Raw genomic sequence first — 19,546 nt, forward strand, 5'->3', positions numbered from 1 at the left:
AAGTCAGTGAAAGTGCTTTCAATAACTTTAACAAACCTACATCTGCAGCAGGGGGACAAGGAGGGGAGGGAACTGGTGCAGTAACCCTACATCACGCAAAACACATGGCAGAGTAAGTGTCCTTCAGAGGAAGGGCCACTTTCTCCACACCACAGCTACATCTGGCTCTGCTTCAAAATACACTGAGCCCTGGACTAAAGAAATATGTGAATATACCTGCAAAAACATCCATGAAGCTACTATCTCTTGCAACATTTTAAGTTCTTACTATAGCAGCAGACCTTAGAAAACTGCTATGCAGAACAGACAGCTACCGCTCTTCCAAGTAACACTTGGAGGAAAATCAACCATCCCTGACTCCACAACTTGGGAGAAAGAATGAGAGGAGGAATGACTGTCAATTATCTTACTTGATAAGATAACAGCTTCAGCTGTGCACAAGTGATTCCACAAATACATCCACATTTTAAAAATACAGCCTAGGGAATTCTAAAAAGTTTTCTGCTAAGTGCAAATGTGCTACTGGAAATGTCCTTTTTTCATTTTACCTCTGCAGCCAAAATAATTCTTGTTTTCGACAGCATAATAACCAGCTTCACAGGTGTCACAGGAATCTCCACAAATATTAGATTTGCAGTAACAATGCCCATTTTCCTGGGGGGGGGGGGGGGAAGGCAAAACAAACAATTTCATCAAAAATGTTTCAGCACATTAACATCCAATATTCCAAATTCCCTCTAATTCTAAAGAGAAAAAACATTTTAATCGCAACACAAAATATGATCTGGACATAAGCTGCCAAACATCATCTTCAAAGAGCAGACTAGAAAATATATAATCTCAAGATGATGAAAAATTTTCAGACCTTTCATACATCTCTAGGATGTATAAAACTTCTGTATACAACTGCTTTTCCATTGTATAAAACTAGTCACTTTCGGTGCAAAAGCAACAATTACTACCAAGATTTCTACCTTACCAAATGTCATAACAATTTATCTTTACAAAAATCAATTTCATTAATGTCTTTCTTTTAATTTCACTTTACCTGCTGACATTCTCCAACTCCACTTAGTGTTCCACTCACATCACACTGGCATGCTGCACAGATGAAAAAAAAGCAATCTGCATTTCATCTTTCCAAGATACTTCGCAGGAAAAAAAACCCTCTACCCTGAATCTGCCATTTTGAGACATAGTGCCACAAGGTGGATTTTACTCTAGAAGGTTCAGAACAGCAGACAGATACTGGCACAAGGTGAGAGGAAAAAGGAAAGGAGAAAGAATGAGGACTTCTGTGTATGTGCAATTTACTGGGATGTTTAAAAGTGTTTTAACTTTGGTTTTACAGTTGTTTTCTTTTTTTAGGAACATTCAGGCAATTGATGCAAATCAGTGTCCAGCCTGACTGGCATGTTTTATTCTGCAGTGCTACTTTGGGACCAGTTCAACTGTCTGTATGAACGAATAAAGATGACTTCCAAAAGAATTCAACACATTCCATAAGCCCAAAGAAATATGTCATGAAGTTATACCTGTGCATCCCTCAGGGTTTTCTTTGGCCAGGTTCCAGTATAATGGTTTGCATTTACTACACGTAGGACCTTCAACATGCTGAAGACATTGACAATAGCCCTAATGACAGAAAGGAGTTAATATGTCTTCGTCTGTTTCATACAAACATACTGCTCTTTAGTGTTAAGAAAAACCTAATATTATTAACAGCTCATGCAGTTTACTGACTTTTACAGACGCATGGAATTGAAGCTGATTCAGACTTAGATTTTTCTGTCTCATACTATCAACACAGGATTGTTCCACCCTGCGTATTTTTTCCACATCTAATTTATTCTAAATGTCTCAATAGATGTACTTTCCAATTATTTTATAGCCTTATTAGAACTGCTTTAAAGTATTAACTGTTTTGCAAAAAGTTTAAAAAACAAATTTACTTAAAAATAATAAATTTTCAAATATACTCCTTTTATTGGTGGAAAACACACATAGCTGTATACATGAACCTACACACCTACATAAACCTACATACCTACATGAACCTGATAAATACCTCTTCCATCAATCAGACTTATCCTCTAGGTCTTCACTGCTACACATTTAGCAATGACTGTGATTTCTGCTAATATGCTATTACTAATAACGATCACCATATTAATAACAATAATAGTGGAATAGTAATAGTTACAAAGAGATAATAATTTTTTTCGAGAATAATTTGATGCTGAAATGGCCTGTTGCAACCCAAATCCACAAGGTCTTTGGGACATGCATAGGCTTATATGCATACAATGTATATACTAGAGTTTAGCATACCAAGAAGACATAAACAGTATGCATATTCTATATATAAAAGATAAAAGAAACCCTACTCACAACAGCTGATTGCACTAGTATAATCAAAGAACAAACCAAAGTTTATTTCCATTCCTCACGATGCGAGCAATGAAGTGAATGTGTTCAGCAAAGGCACATGAATTACTGCCGCGCACTATTAGCTGCTATGGGACAATACTTACGGAATAAGAACCAACGCTACCTGAAGGATCACATTCACTGTTGGCACCTTTATAAAATTAAAAAACAAACACATTGAAAGATCTTTTGAAAACAGAGCTGTGGAATGTAGTAATGCAGAAGTACAATGTAGCAGGTGTGAGTCTGAAAGGGCTTTTTAATATGGTTACCATGGGGGAACTGAAATGCTTTAAGCTTCAAGACCAGAAGAAACCTCTAATAATGATTTTTCAAATGTCTATTTATCCTGGTTTACACTATTTGGTTTGATATGCAAAGTAGTCGCTTGGAAAAATATTTCACTAACCTGCAGAACTGAGAGATGTTTTCTTAAAGTCCCTATGCCATCATCTAAAAAAGATTTTAGTCTTATATTTTACTGCATGAAATAACATACAGAATGACAGATAAGCTCATCTAACATGTGCTCCTGGTGTGTCCCTCCCTCCACTCCCATGCTTCAGGGAGTTTCCATAAACTTTTGCAGGCAGCAGACTGCCCTGGAGAACCCTGCAGTAAAAACAGGGGTGATCCAAATCAGAATGGAGGATTTTCCCTCAGAAGTGTTACCTTTGCAGTAGGGGAAACTGTCGGCTGCAGAAAGGCATCTGTCACATCGTTGCCCCGTGATGCCCATCTGACACTCACACTGCCCTGATGTGGGGTCACATGTGCTTTGTTGGGAACCATCAGGAGAGCACTGACAAGCTACAGAACAACAAACATAGACGGTGGGAGAGTTCACCCTGTAGATACCAAACTTTAGTACTGCAGAGGTTTTGAATACTGTTTATCTAGAGTTCTTCATTTTTCTTTCCAATAAATAGCTCACAAGATCCTCCTGTAACCCACAGGGCCCTCTCCCCTGCTTGGAACCTATGAGTCTGAGGTGACATGTACCATCTTGACGTGTTATTTCTCTGTTCTTGACAGAAACAGGTAAGTTTATCTGGAACCATAATAAAACTCTCTTCCTCAAATTCTTTGTTCCATCCTAAGAGCAGGCTTGGTTTTGGCTTTCTGCTTTCTTGATCTTCTTATGGTTACAGAAAGCACAGAGCAAATTCTGTAATTAGATTTGCTTCTAAAAATATGATGGCGAAATTTAGAATATAAAACTGTATGCCCATCACACTTTTAGATCTGAGGGCAGAGGAGGCCAGAACAAGTTCTGAAATACATCATGCAACAATCTTATCATTTTGGATTCCTATGTAAGGTCTCAGTTGTGCAACGATTTACACACACAGGGTAAATAAGAATAATGCCACAAAAAAGAACAATGCTGCTAAAGCCTGGGGGGCTAATCTTTGGACAGATAGAGTCTAAAGGTGAATTGTTTAATGACAATTATTTTAGTGCAGTAGCAGCCAGTCTCCTAAAGAGAGAGAACAAATCTATCAAATTATTTTTTGCTGTGGTTGTGATTAATAATAGCAGAATTCTGAGGATACATCACTTCTTTAGCACTAACAATCTTTTGATTTCTAGGAAAGCGCACTCCTGTTCATGATGATCAAGTAGCTTGCTGATTTTAATGACAGAGCCTGTAGGTTTTCATCTGCTTGATGTGAAAAACCTATAAACACAGTCTGCACCTGATCAACTGACCCACATGGGCAGGAAAAATTGTTGGTATCATGGAAGTTTTGTAGAGTCAAGACCTTCTAGACTAGGATTTACTGTGAAATGTTAGCACATGCCAAGAGCACATGCTAATGCGCTTACTTAAAAGTTTGCAGCACAGTGTATCAAATATTAGAAGCCCAAAACAGTTGAAACATAGCTTATGTTTTGTAAGCTGAGTGAGACAGAACTCGTAACGGTAAATGCTCATTGCCCAGCCTAAGCTTTAGAGTTAATATTTTAGGAGAGATCCAACTGCACCAAGGCCAAACACTGCCATTCTCACATTAATCCAACTAGCACAGGAACAGTGACAATGTGCTAGGGAGGACTACCAGAGTGTGTGCCTGTCAGGAAGCCTGTCCACTGCCCGGATCTTCAGTGTTACTGTTGCCAGCTTTGAATGGAAAAAAACTATCATGATTACATAGGTAGTTTTAGATGGAAAATATTTGAGAAAATTTGTTTTCTTCCCTATTGCAGAAATAAGAAGGGAAAACACAGTAAAAGGAGAAAAGGCTTTTACTCACGCAAACAGCTGGGATAGCTGTAATAACCCGGAGCACACTGGTCACATCTAAGTCCAGCATAGTTACTGTGGCACAGACACTGACCTCTAGGACCACATGTATTCTCCACTGAGCCAACAGCATCACAGTTACATTCTGCACAGAGAAAAGGAATAATAATTGGCCTTACACATGCATGTCTATGTAGTTATTTAAACCAGATTTTGCCAAAAAAGTTACCTATGAATGTAAAGCAATCATAAGGAAAGCAAATGAACCATAATTTTTCCACCAAAAATAAATACCCTGAAATAGATGCTTCTACTGCAACTGCCTTTTCAACCATTGAGAATCAGGTTCTTACTGCAATTTTATAATGTACAGTTTAGAGATTTAGTTTGATGCCTTGCAAAACACATGTGTAAGTGGCAGAAATGTATTTTACGGTGGAAAGAACATCACAGGAGAGAAGTACTTAAAAAAATAACCTCTCTAAAAAATAACCTCTGAGAAGTGGCATCCACAAAGCTAGGCTGTCTAATGGCTAACAAGAAACTTATTAGTAAGGAGGCACAAGCACAAGTTCATGATGTGCAAATAAATGATGCACATGGTAAAAACTGCTGACATCTTAATTCTACAAGCTGGCAAGCACTGCATTGCAGGAATCTGCTTATAATACACAAGGCACGTTGTCAGACTACAACAAAAGCTGTTATGAGACTATAATAAGAAATTTCTCTTGGAGTTACCACTATTTTAGTCTAACAGGTCTACTACAGATAAGCCCTGACATTTTATTGAATCTATGCTGGGCTTTATACAGGGTTGTCACAGAGTTTATGGGCGCATGAATGGGACCCATCTGGGAATTCCAGCTGCCCCAGGTACAAGCAGTTAATGACTTGGATTTTATGGACAGAAATGGCTGACTGGCAGAAATAGAAAACAAACACTTTCTGTTCCATGTTCATGTTCCTGGTTCCCCCTTTCGGTTCCTCTTTCTTCTGCAGTCAAGGCCATCTGACTTTGTTGTGTTTACATCAAGGATGCCTGGAAAGATTCAGGGCTTGCTAGGAAACCAGAAAGTTATAGATCTACCTCCCTTTTGAAACTGATAACTCCAAACAGGAGTAGCAGGCTGGGATGCTCTCTTTCCACCACAGTTTGCAGCATGCTGCATTAGTTTAAATTTAAACGTGTGGCAGCTTATTTTACAGAACAAGCTGTGAATGGTAGCAGTTTTGAGTAATCCCACTGGCTGTATTTTCAACTATTTTTAGCAGTCTTTTACAATTTGTTTTTGCATGCTCCTTTAAGCTTTTATGTCACTTTCAGCTTGTGGTGCATATTCAGTACAGGTTTGATTTGCTATTTGCTTTATGATTGATGTCTGATTCAGTTATAAGAAAAAAAAAATGGTTAGAATATCTAAAACCCACTGAACAGTGTGTACCAACACAGAATCCTGATTTTATGTTTTTCATTAAAAAATGTTAATCTACTCCAGACCACAAAGACACAGTCATGTGGCTTTTCTTTATTCCATCCACTGTGTGTGGTAACACAACACAATATATCTTTGCGAGGGTATAAAGAATTCTGCTGTCTATTCATAGGAGATAAACAAGTACATAAGCCCAAAAGGAAAAAGTTTGCTATAGCAAACAACCAAAAATAGTGAGATAGAAGTAAATCATAATGCTCTACATGAATCTTGTTAAGCTGTACAAGAAAGTACATATCAGAAGTCAGCAATATCCTATATTCTTTCTCAGTGTAAAATTCACTAAGGATCAAGGGCCTCTCTCACTCACTGCAAAAGCAGACAAAATCTAGGGGCTGGATAGGACTTGATGGATTTCTCATACACACAAAAGACCTTTATAATATTCAAGGATATACTTCACTCATTTCCCTCTCTTGCAAAAAGCAGGCTGCTCCCTGGTGGCAGGTGCACGGGTGAAACCTCATAGAGATATTTCATGTTCCATGATTATACGGACAGAGATTGGGTCAATGTCTGCCAAATAATCTTAAAATGAGTGAGAAATCACCCTGAATGGCAAAATGGGAACTTCTAATGTTCAGATTTGCAGAACACGTATTTTACCAAACAAGACTCTCTGCAAAAGTAGATGAGTACTTCAAAGCTTTGCAACGCCAGTTCCTTAGCAGTCAGTTGTGCTCTGCTGCTGTAGGTCTCCATGTGAAAACACCATTCAAATTCTTTGGTTACTAGTAAGACAGCTGTGCTGACTGAGGCTTTATCAAACAATCTGACCATGCAAAAATTAAAAAAACCTGTGAGAAAACAGACTATATAATTCTCCCCTAGTATGGAAACATGCCTGGAATTGGAGAATTAAAATATATGGGGGTTTGACTATGGAGCACAAGACTGCCTTGCCCATTTACAGCTGTGAACATAGCTTCAGTCACTGTAAAAATGGCACCTGAAAAGCACTCCTGCCTGTCTTTTCAGGGGCTTGTTTGATGCTCTACATGCCTTACCTTGACAGGCAGGGAAGGAGTGGTGGCCAGGCTGACAGCCATCACACTGAAGTCCAGCTACCCCTGAGCGACAAAGACACCTCCCAAGGAAATCACAGACGCCGGACTGGGTACCTGCTGGGTTACATTTGCACGCTGCAAATGAGAAAAGACACTTCAGAGCCAACCTCTGCCCAAGCTCTCTTCTATCTTTCTTGAAATAAAAACTAAAAAGCAACTCCCTTGTCCTCGACTGGGCCAGAATACTCCTATCAGATTTATTGTGATTCATAACAGCTTTTATTGATTGCATCAATAATAATTCAGCATCAAGGGAGGCATTAATGAAAGAATGAAAGAATCCAATCTGTCTCAAAGTAACTGCTAAGTTCAATATCAGCGTTGGAGCACTACACTTGGCATGTCCCCACTCAGTCTGATTTATTGATCCTATTATGCCAACTATTGAAACTAGTCCCATCCTTTTTAAGAATAAAATGAAAAAAAAAATAAGGTTTGGATCTACAATCTCAGGTGGGAGGCATTAGTAAAATGCCTAAATAGGCACAGAGATGGCTAATAAAGTTTAAAACCAATCAGTTTTCTAGTATTGGTTAAAAAGAGCAGCTTGGTGCATCAAAATGAGTTTGCAAACTAAAATTAAACACAATATTTTTTTTAAAAAAAGCAAGGATAAGTAAAAGGAGTGTTCCCAAAGGTATTCTAAATTTCATCAATGTTACTAAATCCAACTCCAAATTGGAGTCTGACAGCTGCATCACACAATAGCCAGCAATCAAGGAAATAGGGGCATTTTTAGATGGAATTCTCCCCTCCTCACATTTTTCTTCTGTGAGTTTTGGGAGAGCCCCTCATGAATACATCTCCACAGCAAAAGAACTTCATCCCTCAGTATAGAACTTGTATCTGTATTTTGGATACACTTGACCAAAGGGAACGTTTGGCTTTCCCTGGCAGAAACAGCTGCAGAGGTATCACAGGAAAAAATCCCAAACCCAGTTAGATGTCTGCACTGTTGGGTATTGCCATGACAGTCACTGCCCAGCACTCCTGCACCATGGCGCTGGCACGATGAAGAGCACATTTGTAAAGAAAACATTTGCGGCTATGGTCTTAAAGTTCCTATTTCACTTGGCAGCCAAAGGCTGACAGTTATACTGGAGCACAGGCTCCAAGCGTCAAAGAAACTATGGCACTTACACAGACACTGGGGGCCAAAATACCCTGGTTTGCAACCACCTTCTAGTTACAACAGGAAGGGGAAAGAAAGAAAGGAACATAGTTAGTGCATAAAATCACACAACTCCTCATATTTTTGCAGAGAAAAACAAACCAGTGCTTAGTAATTATTACTCTTGAACTATTTGTATAACTATTTGCAAAACTATTTGTATAACCCTTACACATAACTCTCATTAAAAAAAATACTAATCTGTAACTGTGCTTAGTCAGCCAGCACAAATTTACATCCGCAGTAACAGAAGCTTCCACTTAGAGGTAACTGCCTTTCTTACGCCTTCAGACTCAGATGCTACTTGTTGAAAATGTAAATAGATCAAAATCTGTTTTCTCCTCTTTATTCATTTTCTCCTCAGAGTTTTCCTTCTTCCTTCTAAAAACATGTGAGAGAAGGGAATATGTGACAGAGCACACCCAGAGGCTTACCACAGCAATTATTCTGGATGGTGTATGAAGCAGATAAGTAGTGCAGGAAACTGAGGCTTTGTGGGCTGTTATGGCAACTGCAGATGCTTTCAAGAAAACAATTGGGACTTGTAAATATGTACATGGATTTGTACTGTCTGCTTACGTCAAAGTGTTTGCTACATTCACAAAAGAAAACACTTTTCAATTTGCCATTCATAAACTCCAGTTCTATTAAAGCTAATAGAAATAAAGAGTAAGAACGTTGATTTTCGGATATGAAAAAGGTTGCAAGGTTTTTAAAAGTTATTAATCATGAAGTGCATTACAACTGTGTATGTGATTAAGTACTGCTCTGCAGTATAACAACATACACTAAAAAAATATAATCCCACTGAGGGAATCATCGTACGGATTTCAGGCAGCTTTGCAGTGTGCTAAAGTAAAATACACAGCTCTCTTAGAAATCAAAGTCTTCACTGCCAAAGGCAATGTACAATTTTCCAGGTGTGAGAGAACAGACAGTCCAGAAGCAGAGGCCAGTTAGCCTACATAAAGAGATTTACACCACAAAGCAGTGGTTGCTGTGTCAGAAAGTCTTGATGGATCTATTCATAAGAGCACCAAACAAGATGGTCAGCTTCTTCTGCAGATGCTTGCCGGAGGCTGGTCAAATTTATTTTGATCCATAACTCTTTCTGGAGCTAGCCCACTAAACTGTTTAATTCAAATATGACAACATGATGAACTTCTGGAAAGAACAAAGGCTCTCAAACAAATAAATACCAACAGTGGCAAAATTACTACATAAATCTACATGAAAGCAGTGAAACATGCAGTGAAACAGTGAAAATAGCAACATCGGGAAAAACAGTGAAATGGAGGGGAGAAAAACACCAAGAACTTGCCTATTATGTCACCAGCCATAGCATCTCCTGGATTTGGAGAAGTAAAAGGATATATAGGCGTATCTTTAAGACAAAAGAAACAATGATGTGTATTTGAAACAAACACATTAATTTCATTAAAAATCATGACAAACAATGAAGTCATCTCCTTCCAATAAAGCGAGCATGATACTCACATGATTCTAGTAAACAACTTCAGCTTAGTTTCCTTTCAGTTAGGAACAGAATAAGAAACATTTTGCTTCTTATTTCCAGTTCAAGTACAAACATTCCTTCTCGAAAGAACAGTATGAAAGGCCAGATACCATTTGGAAATGCTACCAGGTTGCTTTCCTTCTCCCTACCCTGTTTTTGCAGAAAGTTTTCTTATGCTAGACAGTGTTATGAGAGCTATCTAGAGAGCTCCCTATTCATTTCACATTTGCTGCTTCCAGCTGGAGGCCCATCTCCTGCTGTATCGCACTACCACTCACTACCTGAACAGTCAGAATTCATGACATGCATGGTACATTCACTTTTAGTCTCTTCATGGAGTCACAAGATTTTATGCAGCAAACACAATCCTGATGTTGCATTTTCGTCTCAGTTATTGCATATATAATTTGCTTATGGTGAAAGCATTTAATTTTCTGAATTCCCAACACTTAAATTTAACTTACTATACAGTATTTATTATAAAGTAAAAATCTAATTTTCAATGCATTAGATAACATTCTAGTACCGTTTTCAATAAATGGAAGCACTCAGCAGTTCTGTGTCAAATCCATTTTTCTAAAATGTTTATTTTCTTTGGATTTACAAGCACTTTTCCTTCGACCAATTCTTATGAAATCTGAAACAAACTGGAACCCTTCATTCAAGCACATAACTTCAGCTACCTGTAGTCCAGCAAAAATAAGAGATCGTGGCTGAGAGCCTTATGCTCTGCCAGGAGAGCCTTTCCAACAGTACACAGGTGCTATTTTATAATTATTCTTCTTTATTTTTAGAATCCTCCAAAAGCCCACAAGCCTTCTTTATCAAGTATGTGAGTTTCAAATCCTAGGAGGTGTCAAGGAGAATACGTAATCATTTTTTCCCTCTCTCTCACTACAGTCATGTTCCACTTCCCAATCCAAGTGGTCTTTGTACCTTAAGACCCCAAGACATGTTTAAACATGTGAGACCTCACTTGGAGTATTGTGTACAGTTCTGGTGTCCTCAACATAAAAAGGACACAGAGCTGTTGGAGTGAGTCCAGAGGAGGCCATAAGGATGATCAGGAGCACCTCCCGTATGAAGACAGGCTGAGAGAGTTGGGGCTGTTCAGCCTGGAGAAGAGAAGGCTGTGTGGAGACCTCATAGCAGCCTTCCAGTATCTGAAGGGGGTCTATAAGGATGCTGGGGAGGGACTCTTCCTTAGGGACTGTAGTGATAGGACAAGGGGTAATGGGTTCAAACTTAAACAGAGGAAGTTTAGGTTAGATATAAGGAAGAAGTTCTTTACAGTGAGGATGGTGAGGCACTGGAATGGGTTGCCCAAGGAAGTGGTAAATGTTCCATCCATGGCGGTGTTCAAGGCCAGGTTGGACAGAGCCTTGGGCTACATGGTTTAGTGTGAGGTGTCCCTGCCCATGGCAGGGGGGTTGGAACTAGATGATCTTAATGTCCTTTCCAACCCAAACTGTTCTATGATTCTCTATGATTCTAAACAATTTGTCCAGGGCTTTAGGAATGGAGTTCATGACTTATTGAGAGATAGGCTGTAGCCTTGACAAAGATGTCTTAAATGAACTCAGAATTGTGAGAATGCAGCACAATATATTTGATTTTCAAGAAACCATCTTTTTGTAAAATAAAACAAACTCTCTTTAGCATTATGACAGCTGATTTATCAGAACAGGTAAACATGTGAAGCTAAAATACCAGATGTTTTAACCAAGTCAAATGTAATGAAAACTGTTAATTCTTTAATGCAGATGTAAAATACAGGAAAACAGGCATTTTTATTTGTATACTTACAGACACAAAACGGATAACCATAGAATCCGTCAGCACAGCGTTCACAGTTTTCTCCCTGGAAATTCTGCTTACAGAAGCAGCGGCCAGACCCTTGCTCACAGCCCTCTGCATGCTCCAAGTTACAACTGCAAGCTAAATAAGTATCAGTAATTAGGCACTCTTTGGAAAAGAATTAATTTGCCTTTTACAGCAGTGCACAATGGCATTATAATAGTAAATTTGCAGTTGTGAATGCCTCATTATTTAAAGAATTAACATTTGCATGCTATTACATATTTTCCAAGTACTTTATATCACCAGCCATTCTTTGTGATATCCTTAAGAAGTTATTTTCTCAGAGTGATTAGGTTTTTTAATTTAGAAAGCTACATGTTATTACTTTACAGAACTGCTGCAACTGTCTCTTCTGTGGTGTCTGCTCATCTCTCTCCATGGTCTAGACAAAGCACTGCTCTCTGTCCACCTTCCCTTACACACCACATACACATCATGGCAGCATACCAAGGCTCTGTTGACTTCCCATTCATTTCAATACCCAAACCCAATGAACCATAGCTTCCTTCTACCTGTTACAAGGCTCCTTCATCCTATTTGTAATTCAGCCCTCATCTCTTAATTATACTCAGTTCTTCTTTTTGAAATGTATTAGTAATAATCTTATTGCATCATATATTAGTCATGAGCTTTAGCATTGCATAGAATAGCAGTAGTGATCCGTGTGACCTTTTCAGCTATAGAATAAACTTTTTGAGTGCCCAAGAGCCAAAGGATACCTTGCATGTACATCAGAGAGCTAAGAGAAGCAAAGTTGTGAGGGCAGGAGGTGAAAGTGACTTCCTAGAGGTCATGCCCCCTCAGTGTGGGGTGTATAGCAGTATCGCAGGCTTACATGATCCTATCTCCTCAGCAGTCTTTTCTGGCTTACTTTCTCCTATTGTCCTGCTGCTGGTCTGAAGTTTTAGGTTGATATGACACATAAGTTGTGAAGAGTATCATTAAAGGGTCTAAAGCAACACAGATTTGCAGTTGTTGATTCTCCAACATCTGTTGGCCACTTTTTCATTTTTCCTCTAAAAAAAAAAGTGCATCCCATGCCTTGATCATAGCCCAAAAAAACCCCAAGCCACGACCATGAGAAGATACTTAATAGAGAAGGACTCACGTATGCAGCCTTCAATAGCTCTCACTGAAACACCATAAGGACGATAGTAACCTTTTGCACACTTTTCGCAGTTAATACCAGCTGTGTTATGCTATGTGAAATAAAACAAAAGGAGAATATGAGATAAAATGGGAAACTTGGAAGAATTAAGAAACAATAACATCCTTTCCACTCTTTCTATATACAACCAAGAAAGGATCAGCATAGGAAAAAAAAATTGAATACAGCTGCAATAAAGACAGCATTCATCATTTGGTGTTATTTAACCACCTGTTCTCTATAGATTTCTGAATCATGGTATTCTCACATAAAGCAGCTGAATTTTACCTTTGAATCATTATAAAAAAGAGCTATTTAAAAACAACTACAGGAAAAAAAATCTCTTTTCCCTATCACGTGATACCGCTTTTTATGCTACTCTATTATCATAACATATATATCATTCAGGCAACTGCATCATGATTTTTTCCTCATGCTATATATTGCTTTTTTGAATACCTATGTCTAAGATCAGCAACATCAAAATAAACCAAAACCTTATCAGTCAGGTCAGTACAAAACAGATCTTCCATTAGAAAAGTATATGTCTCCATAAACATGTGATTTAGGCACACAGTTAGTAATTTGAACTACAGCAAAAATATGTAACTCCCCCGTCAACACAGTCCTGAGTGTATTTCAACTTGTGCAGCAAAGCTGTCCCCTCCAGTGGGGCAGCACAAGCGCACAGCTGTGATGGCATGCACCAGTTGAGTAAGTCACAGTCACGAGGCATCCTGGCAAGCTCTTAGTCTCATGAGCAGAGAACTCATGGAGGGAGAAGCTTTGCCCTGGAGCAAACCAAAGCAGCTTCCCCCAGCTCCCACTTGCTGTTTAGTGGATCCTTCGGCAGTGTTGCAATTGAGGGCTGAGAAAGGGACCCAGCATTTGACAGAGGGACCGGTGGGCAGTTCATGAGCACCTAGGATGCTGGTGGGGCTGCCACTCACAGTTGACGCTCTCAGTTCATGCAGCAGTTTTGGGTTCTGCTTCCAGTTCTGCTGGGAGCCTCCTTCAGCAGCTTCAGGTCCAAGCTACTGCTGGGAAAGGCTGACACTAGATCAGTGCAATCTGATACAGCTTTACATCTAGCCTCGGTTTGAGTGGACCACTGGTCCAGATGATTTACAGAGGTCCCTTCCATGATTCTGTGCTTTTTCAATACCTATAAGCTTCCTTCTTTGTACAGCCTATATCCTCCTTTACTTCTGTTGATCAGGGACACCCCTTTGCTTTGCTGCAGTAAGGAACCAGATGGCCTGAACTGGAATTTTATTTGGTAAGTTTTACTTCCTTCTGTTAAGCAGCGAAATGGCAGAGTTTGTAACCACAGGAAAGGGAATTTTTGTAGTTGATTTAATTTTTGCATTGTATGGCTTTTTTCAATCAATCACACAAGACTGCACGTAAATACAATTTATATGTGTCTTTTATACATCAACAAGCAAAGTTGTATAATGTAAATTATTTTCAAACACCTTTTTCCCTGCTCTGAATACAAGCAACACCACCAGAGAAATGGATCTATCCCGACTGGTCAGACTCCAAACAATTGGTGCGGACACAGTCCCTCTTCAATAGCCCTTATTCAAATGCCATTTATTTAGAGTGATCAAAACGACCTTATTACCTGGCAGTTAATGCAGACTCCTCCACCTTCATATTGCCCATGAATGTTTAAGCTTTCTCGACGCTGATCAACACCAGCATCATAGTAGCAATCAGTGGCATGTCCATGGCAATTGCACGCTGAAAATGTATTATTCCAAGTCAGCTTTCTTTATAATGCTGGAATTCAGTTACGCAGCAGTGGTTAAAAAGCTTAGATTTTTTTATGCATACATACACTCAGGTATGTTGGAGTATGTTCAAATGCACATATTTACCTATCAAAAACTGGATTTTCATACCAGAAACGTGGTTAGATCGTGAAGACACAAAGAGAACATAGGCTGCTAGGCTTATTAGAGGAGGCAACAGTTGTACCATCTCAGAACTATGTTTATGCATAAATGTGAACCAGGAAGCTCCAGAAGAATGGTCTCAGCAATTTTTAAAAATTATCAGAAACATGTTTAAATGCTTATTCTATTTTTCCATGCCTAAAATCTACACCTGGCTAAAACTGTGTGCACTAAATCTTCATTTAAATAAACAATTTTAGATAAGCTATAAACATTCGAAAAATACTACACTAAAAAACTCTTATACTCATCCATAGATACAGATACACCAGCAAACTTGGCTATACATTCGCCCAACTGCTGTCTTCTGAATGAAGAAGTTTTAAGCACAAGTTCATTTTACTTCCTGAGAATTGTGGATTCAAAAAGAAGCATGGTTAAAAGAAGTATGGTATGAAGAACAATAATACCACCACCAATAATAATACATTATTATTATCTAGAAAAGGATAAAATTAGGTTACTGAGATAACTCATTTCCCCTGTGTATGGTTGTTTATAGTCTCGGCTGTGGTAATTTTTACTTTGGGTGGTTTGCGGTTAGCTCTTTTCCTTTACTTTTCCCTTGTGTTAAGCCAAGTGAAGGTAACAGCTGAATTCACAGTGGCTCTGAATCCACCTCTACATACATGTTCTGCTATACTTATAACTCTTTCTAACAGAGGTTAATATTGCAGGGCTCAGAAGAGATTAAGAGATAACTATGAGGCTTTGCTTGCAGACACAGCAGTCTCACAGATGCCTCAGCCTAGTAAGTTCATCTATGGAAAACATCTGAAATAAATACATACTGTTATATCCACCAGTGGCCTCATATTCTGTTATACCTTTGGCAAAATGACCTAGCAACATAGATCCCAGAGGCAGCCCAATGTTCATGCCTTGCTCACAGAAGACAATTAACCTGAAAAATAGTTCCACACTTCAACTAGTTCCTAAAAATACAGTTATAGTAAAGGGTGATGGATTTACCCAGAAAATAATTTATGTAATTTTCTATAGATCAGTTATATGTACCTCATCTTAGTTAAAACTAATTTCTTCCCATTGGTCATGTAAAACTCTGCTTGTCTTTTCTGAAATCTTCCAGAGCTATAATACAATTCTGGGTAGGAACCAACCCTAATAGCAAGCAAACAGAATAAAACAAAGGGCAGGGCCACAGTTTTGCCAAAAACTCATCCTACTTTTTTTTTTTTTAATGATCTGATCTTATTTCCTTGCTGGAAAGGAATAACAGGAATTTATTTTTTTTAAAGAATGCAGGAAGCAAGAAAGGCTTCCCTGGGCATCTGGGTGCTAAGTGAGCTTTCAATTGTTCCACCACTCCAGGGCAACCTTACCAGGAAATTACACAAGTTTTGACTTCATAAAGCTATGACTTTATGTTTAAGAAAGCCTCTCTTCATGTGGACCAGGGGAGAAGATACTCTGGAAAGCAATGGCTTCCTGAAAGCACCTCAAAACAGAAGTGACTTGGCCCTGCTTTCTTCATGATGAGGGAAGTGTATGGGAAGCAACCCTTCCAAGCACCTGGCACAACTGGGAGCATGATGCAGGGACAATTAATTCTCCATGCCTTGCTACATGATCAAACAGGCACGAGAAGGGAAACCAGACCATTCTCTATATCTCCTTTACATCTTTATATCTGAACAGCTTTGGACAAGGAAACCTTTTCCTAGAAACTACCAATAAAACGGCTGAAGTGGTAGCCTGCCATCAGGTTCCCTTATGGTCTGCTGAGAGGAACAACACTGGTTAAGAGTGGGTTCCCTGGCCAGGTTGTGATAGCCTGTGAAGAAGATCTTTGGGGGGGTTTATTCATATGTTTCTTCAAGAAAATAAAACATTGCACGAATAGATAAGAAGAGAACATTTAAAAAAATAATAATTTACAAGGTAAATAAAAAAATAAAAGCTCCTTGCCTCTAGGGCCAAACTGTCTGTGAGCTTACAAGTATGTCTTCTAACAGTGACAAGAAATTGTTTGTTCTGATTATAGTAACAGCATTCACTCTCACAGGGGAATAAAAACCCCTCCTACCTCATCAAGCATCTTCTCACCGCTTTGGGCCACTTGCTGATCCATTCAGACTGGCTAACTCATAGCAAAAAGTTGGGCTTATCCCTACAGGCTCCCACCAACCTGTTTCAATCAGTTTCTCTCAAGGGACCTCAGGCTTCTGGGAAGCTTAACAAGGTTGCTTTAACTTCTTCACTACTGGCTGCCAGGAAAAGAGGTCTGCACCTGGCAAATGCTCTCAACAAATCACCCCAAACCACTAGGAGCAATCCATATTAAAAAGGGTATTTTTTCAGGGGTAGTTAGAAGCGAAGTCATTTTGGCTCAGAATCTTGTCGATGGTCTTTTATAAACACATTCTTTTAAAAACATGACATTATTTACGCTCTTTGTCTATCTCTTTCCTGGCAGAAAATGTTTTCCTTTCAAAGAGGAGAATTTAAATGAGGTTTCAAATCTTGTCCAGAAAATGTGTTCCAACGTGCCTATCTCCTATCAAACATTTTAATCACCACCCCTGCCCTGCCAACACTCAGTCTTTTAGTACTGCAATTTTGATTAAACAAGCCATCTCTTTATTCCTCGAACTAATTATATAGGTGCATCTCTTTGGCTTTCAAATAAGGTTCCCCTGTTAACGGTTTGTACCCACTGGCTACGCTACTCTCGGGAAAGGCAGACGAGGAAAATAAATCAGGCCAGACACAAAGGAAAGTGCAGGCTGCCAACATATTTGCTCAGAATAAGATGTGCACAGAGATGGCAACACTGTCTATACTATGCTCACTGGTTTCTGGCCAGAAGGATGCAAAACAACCACGTGTAACATAGGTACCCCTCCACCAAAAGAGGGTCCATGCAACATTAACAGAAGTATGAAACATGGGGGAACTGGAAGAAGGGTCAATAGGCTTCACCAGCTTGACTGCTCAGTCTGTGGGGCTAAAGCACTCCAAACGCCCAACTACAAGCATGGGAAAGGGTGCAAATGTCGAATTGCCAGGATTCCCCAGCAGGAACACCTTTGTGCCCACTTACGTACGGTCACCAAGGGGCAACCATCAGCAGGAGAAGGGAGGGCAGCTCAAGTGCCTGTACACAGTGGTAGCCTTGAGCATCTCTCTGCAATCTGAACACCAAGAGGCTGGGTGACAGGGAGGCAAATTTTGAAGTTGTACAAGACGCCTATGGTCTCTGCTTTGCTGGGGGGATCCACAATCTGTCAGACAGCAGGCAGCTGTGACTGAGAGAGATGTTGACTCAATGTACTACAAGGCGGCTTCAAATTTTGTCATGTAATATTCTCACACAAACTACTATTTTCACCACTTAATACAAGAGAAGAACATAAATAATATTCACTGAATCATCTATTCCTTATTGCTGTATGGAAAGAATTTTCTCAGTAAAGAAAAAAGGTGATAGAACAAGCAGTGTGCTATGTTCCATGAACATGTGTGCTACAGCTAATTCCCACCCTCTTGTCAATGTCCCTTTTAACCCAGCATCTTTTAGGCTACTTACGTTCACATATGTTTGTGCTCCCAGCTGTTGCGGGTTGCCACTGTTTCTGGTTATATCCAGAGCAGCAGCGATCACAGGTTTCCCCACAAGTGTTATGCTGACATTCACACTGAAACCTACAGAAAGGAAAGACTCTTATTTTACTGAAGCTGCACTTATTTTATCTTTTTTCCTTAATTTTATCACAGTCCAAGGCTTACACAGAGTGTGAAAAGGACAAGACATAAGCTCACATATAAAGAGGTCAAACAGTAATACCAGAACATCTTGGAATTTTCCTAAAATTCTTCATGATTTATTACTTTAATTGTGTGATTATAAGTTTATTAGCACAGATTACTTATGAAGAACATTTATAGAACGTCCAATCGACTGGATTATGAAACTTTACCGTAGAATATTAAACCAAGATGATATATAACAGTTTAGGATGTATCCTTTTCAAAATTCATTCCAGCTTGTTGACCTACAGTAAATCAAAATATTTATCACCTTTATATGCATGCCTTCATAATTTATTATACTTTCTTTACAATAATTTTATTAATGTTTTTAATAAACCAAGGTAATAACTTCATATTGTTATTTTTTAAATAGAACACACTAGTCAGCAAGAAAATGTAGGTTTTTGGTTTGTCATTTGGTTTTTTTTTAATTTAGCTGAATAGCCTACTTAAAGGGCAGGCTCTCATTATAGTCTAGGTCTTACTATCATGCATAGTAACTGAATTCCAGGAGGAACGAAGACCTTGAGACTGGAGACACCCTTTCCAACATTTCTTTCTTATCTGTGTAGTCTAATAACCAAGGAGCAATAAAATTTTTTAGCATAACCATTGTATTCCCTTAGATTTCATATTTCTGTACTTAATTTTCTCTAGCATAGATATCTGGAAAGGAGGCACTCATCTCCCCGTTTACTTTTCATTAAAACACAACTGAAAATATTGCATTGTCCTGATAAATGTTTGTTTCAATATTTAAAATACGTTTTAGACAGCTTGATTATTCACAGTCACTTCCCTATAGAGATGAGACGAGAAGCCTGATCTAACTCCTTGTGAAACCGATATGGAGATCATAAACTTCACAGGGAA

At 38.9% G+C, this 19,546-nt stretch overlaps 1 protein-coding gene across 3 annotated transcripts in view; it reads right to left on the reverse strand.

Annotated features, from left to right (window-relative positions):
- The window catches only part of LAMA3 (laminin subunit alpha 3), a 108,151-nt gene that overhangs the window by 72,035 nt on the left and 16,570 nt on the right, over nt 1-19,546 (reverse strand). The window contains exons 7-18 of one of the 3 annotated variants that reach the window (XM_030510945.1): nt 18,450-18,565; nt 14,566-14,684; nt 12,897-12,987; nt 11,735-11,866; nt 9,734-9,796; nt 7,182-7,316; nt 4,689-4,823; nt 3,103-3,240; nt 2,535-2,581; nt 1,536-1,635; nt 1,049-1,101; nt 549-654 (exon numbers count right to left, since the gene is read on the reverse strand). In XM_030510945.1, the coding sequence (XP_030366805.1) occupies nt 549-654; nt 1,049-1,101; nt 1,536-1,635; nt 2,535-2,581; nt 3,103-3,240; nt 4,689-4,823; nt 7,182-7,316; nt 9,734-9,796; nt 11,735-11,866; nt 12,897-12,987; nt 14,566-14,684; nt 18,450-18,565 (1,235 nt within the window). Of the gene's footprint in view, nt 1-548; nt 655-1,048; nt 1,102-1,535; nt 1,636-2,534; nt 2,582-3,102; nt 3,241-4,688; nt 4,824-7,181; nt 8,497-9,733; nt 9,797-11,734; nt 11,867-12,896; nt 12,988-14,565; nt 14,685-18,449; nt 18,566-19,546 lie in introns of those variants that run through there. The other 2 variants (XM_030509268.1, XM_030510121.1) reach the window with 2 other exon arrangements.

This window comes from Strigops habroptila, chromosome 1 (assembly GCF_004027225.2).
Source record: "Strigops habroptila isolate Jane chromosome 1, bStrHab1.2.pri, whole genome shotgun sequence".
NCBI classification, from domain to species: Eukaryota; Metazoa; Chordata; class Aves; order Psittaciformes; family Psittacidae; genus Strigops; species Strigops habroptila.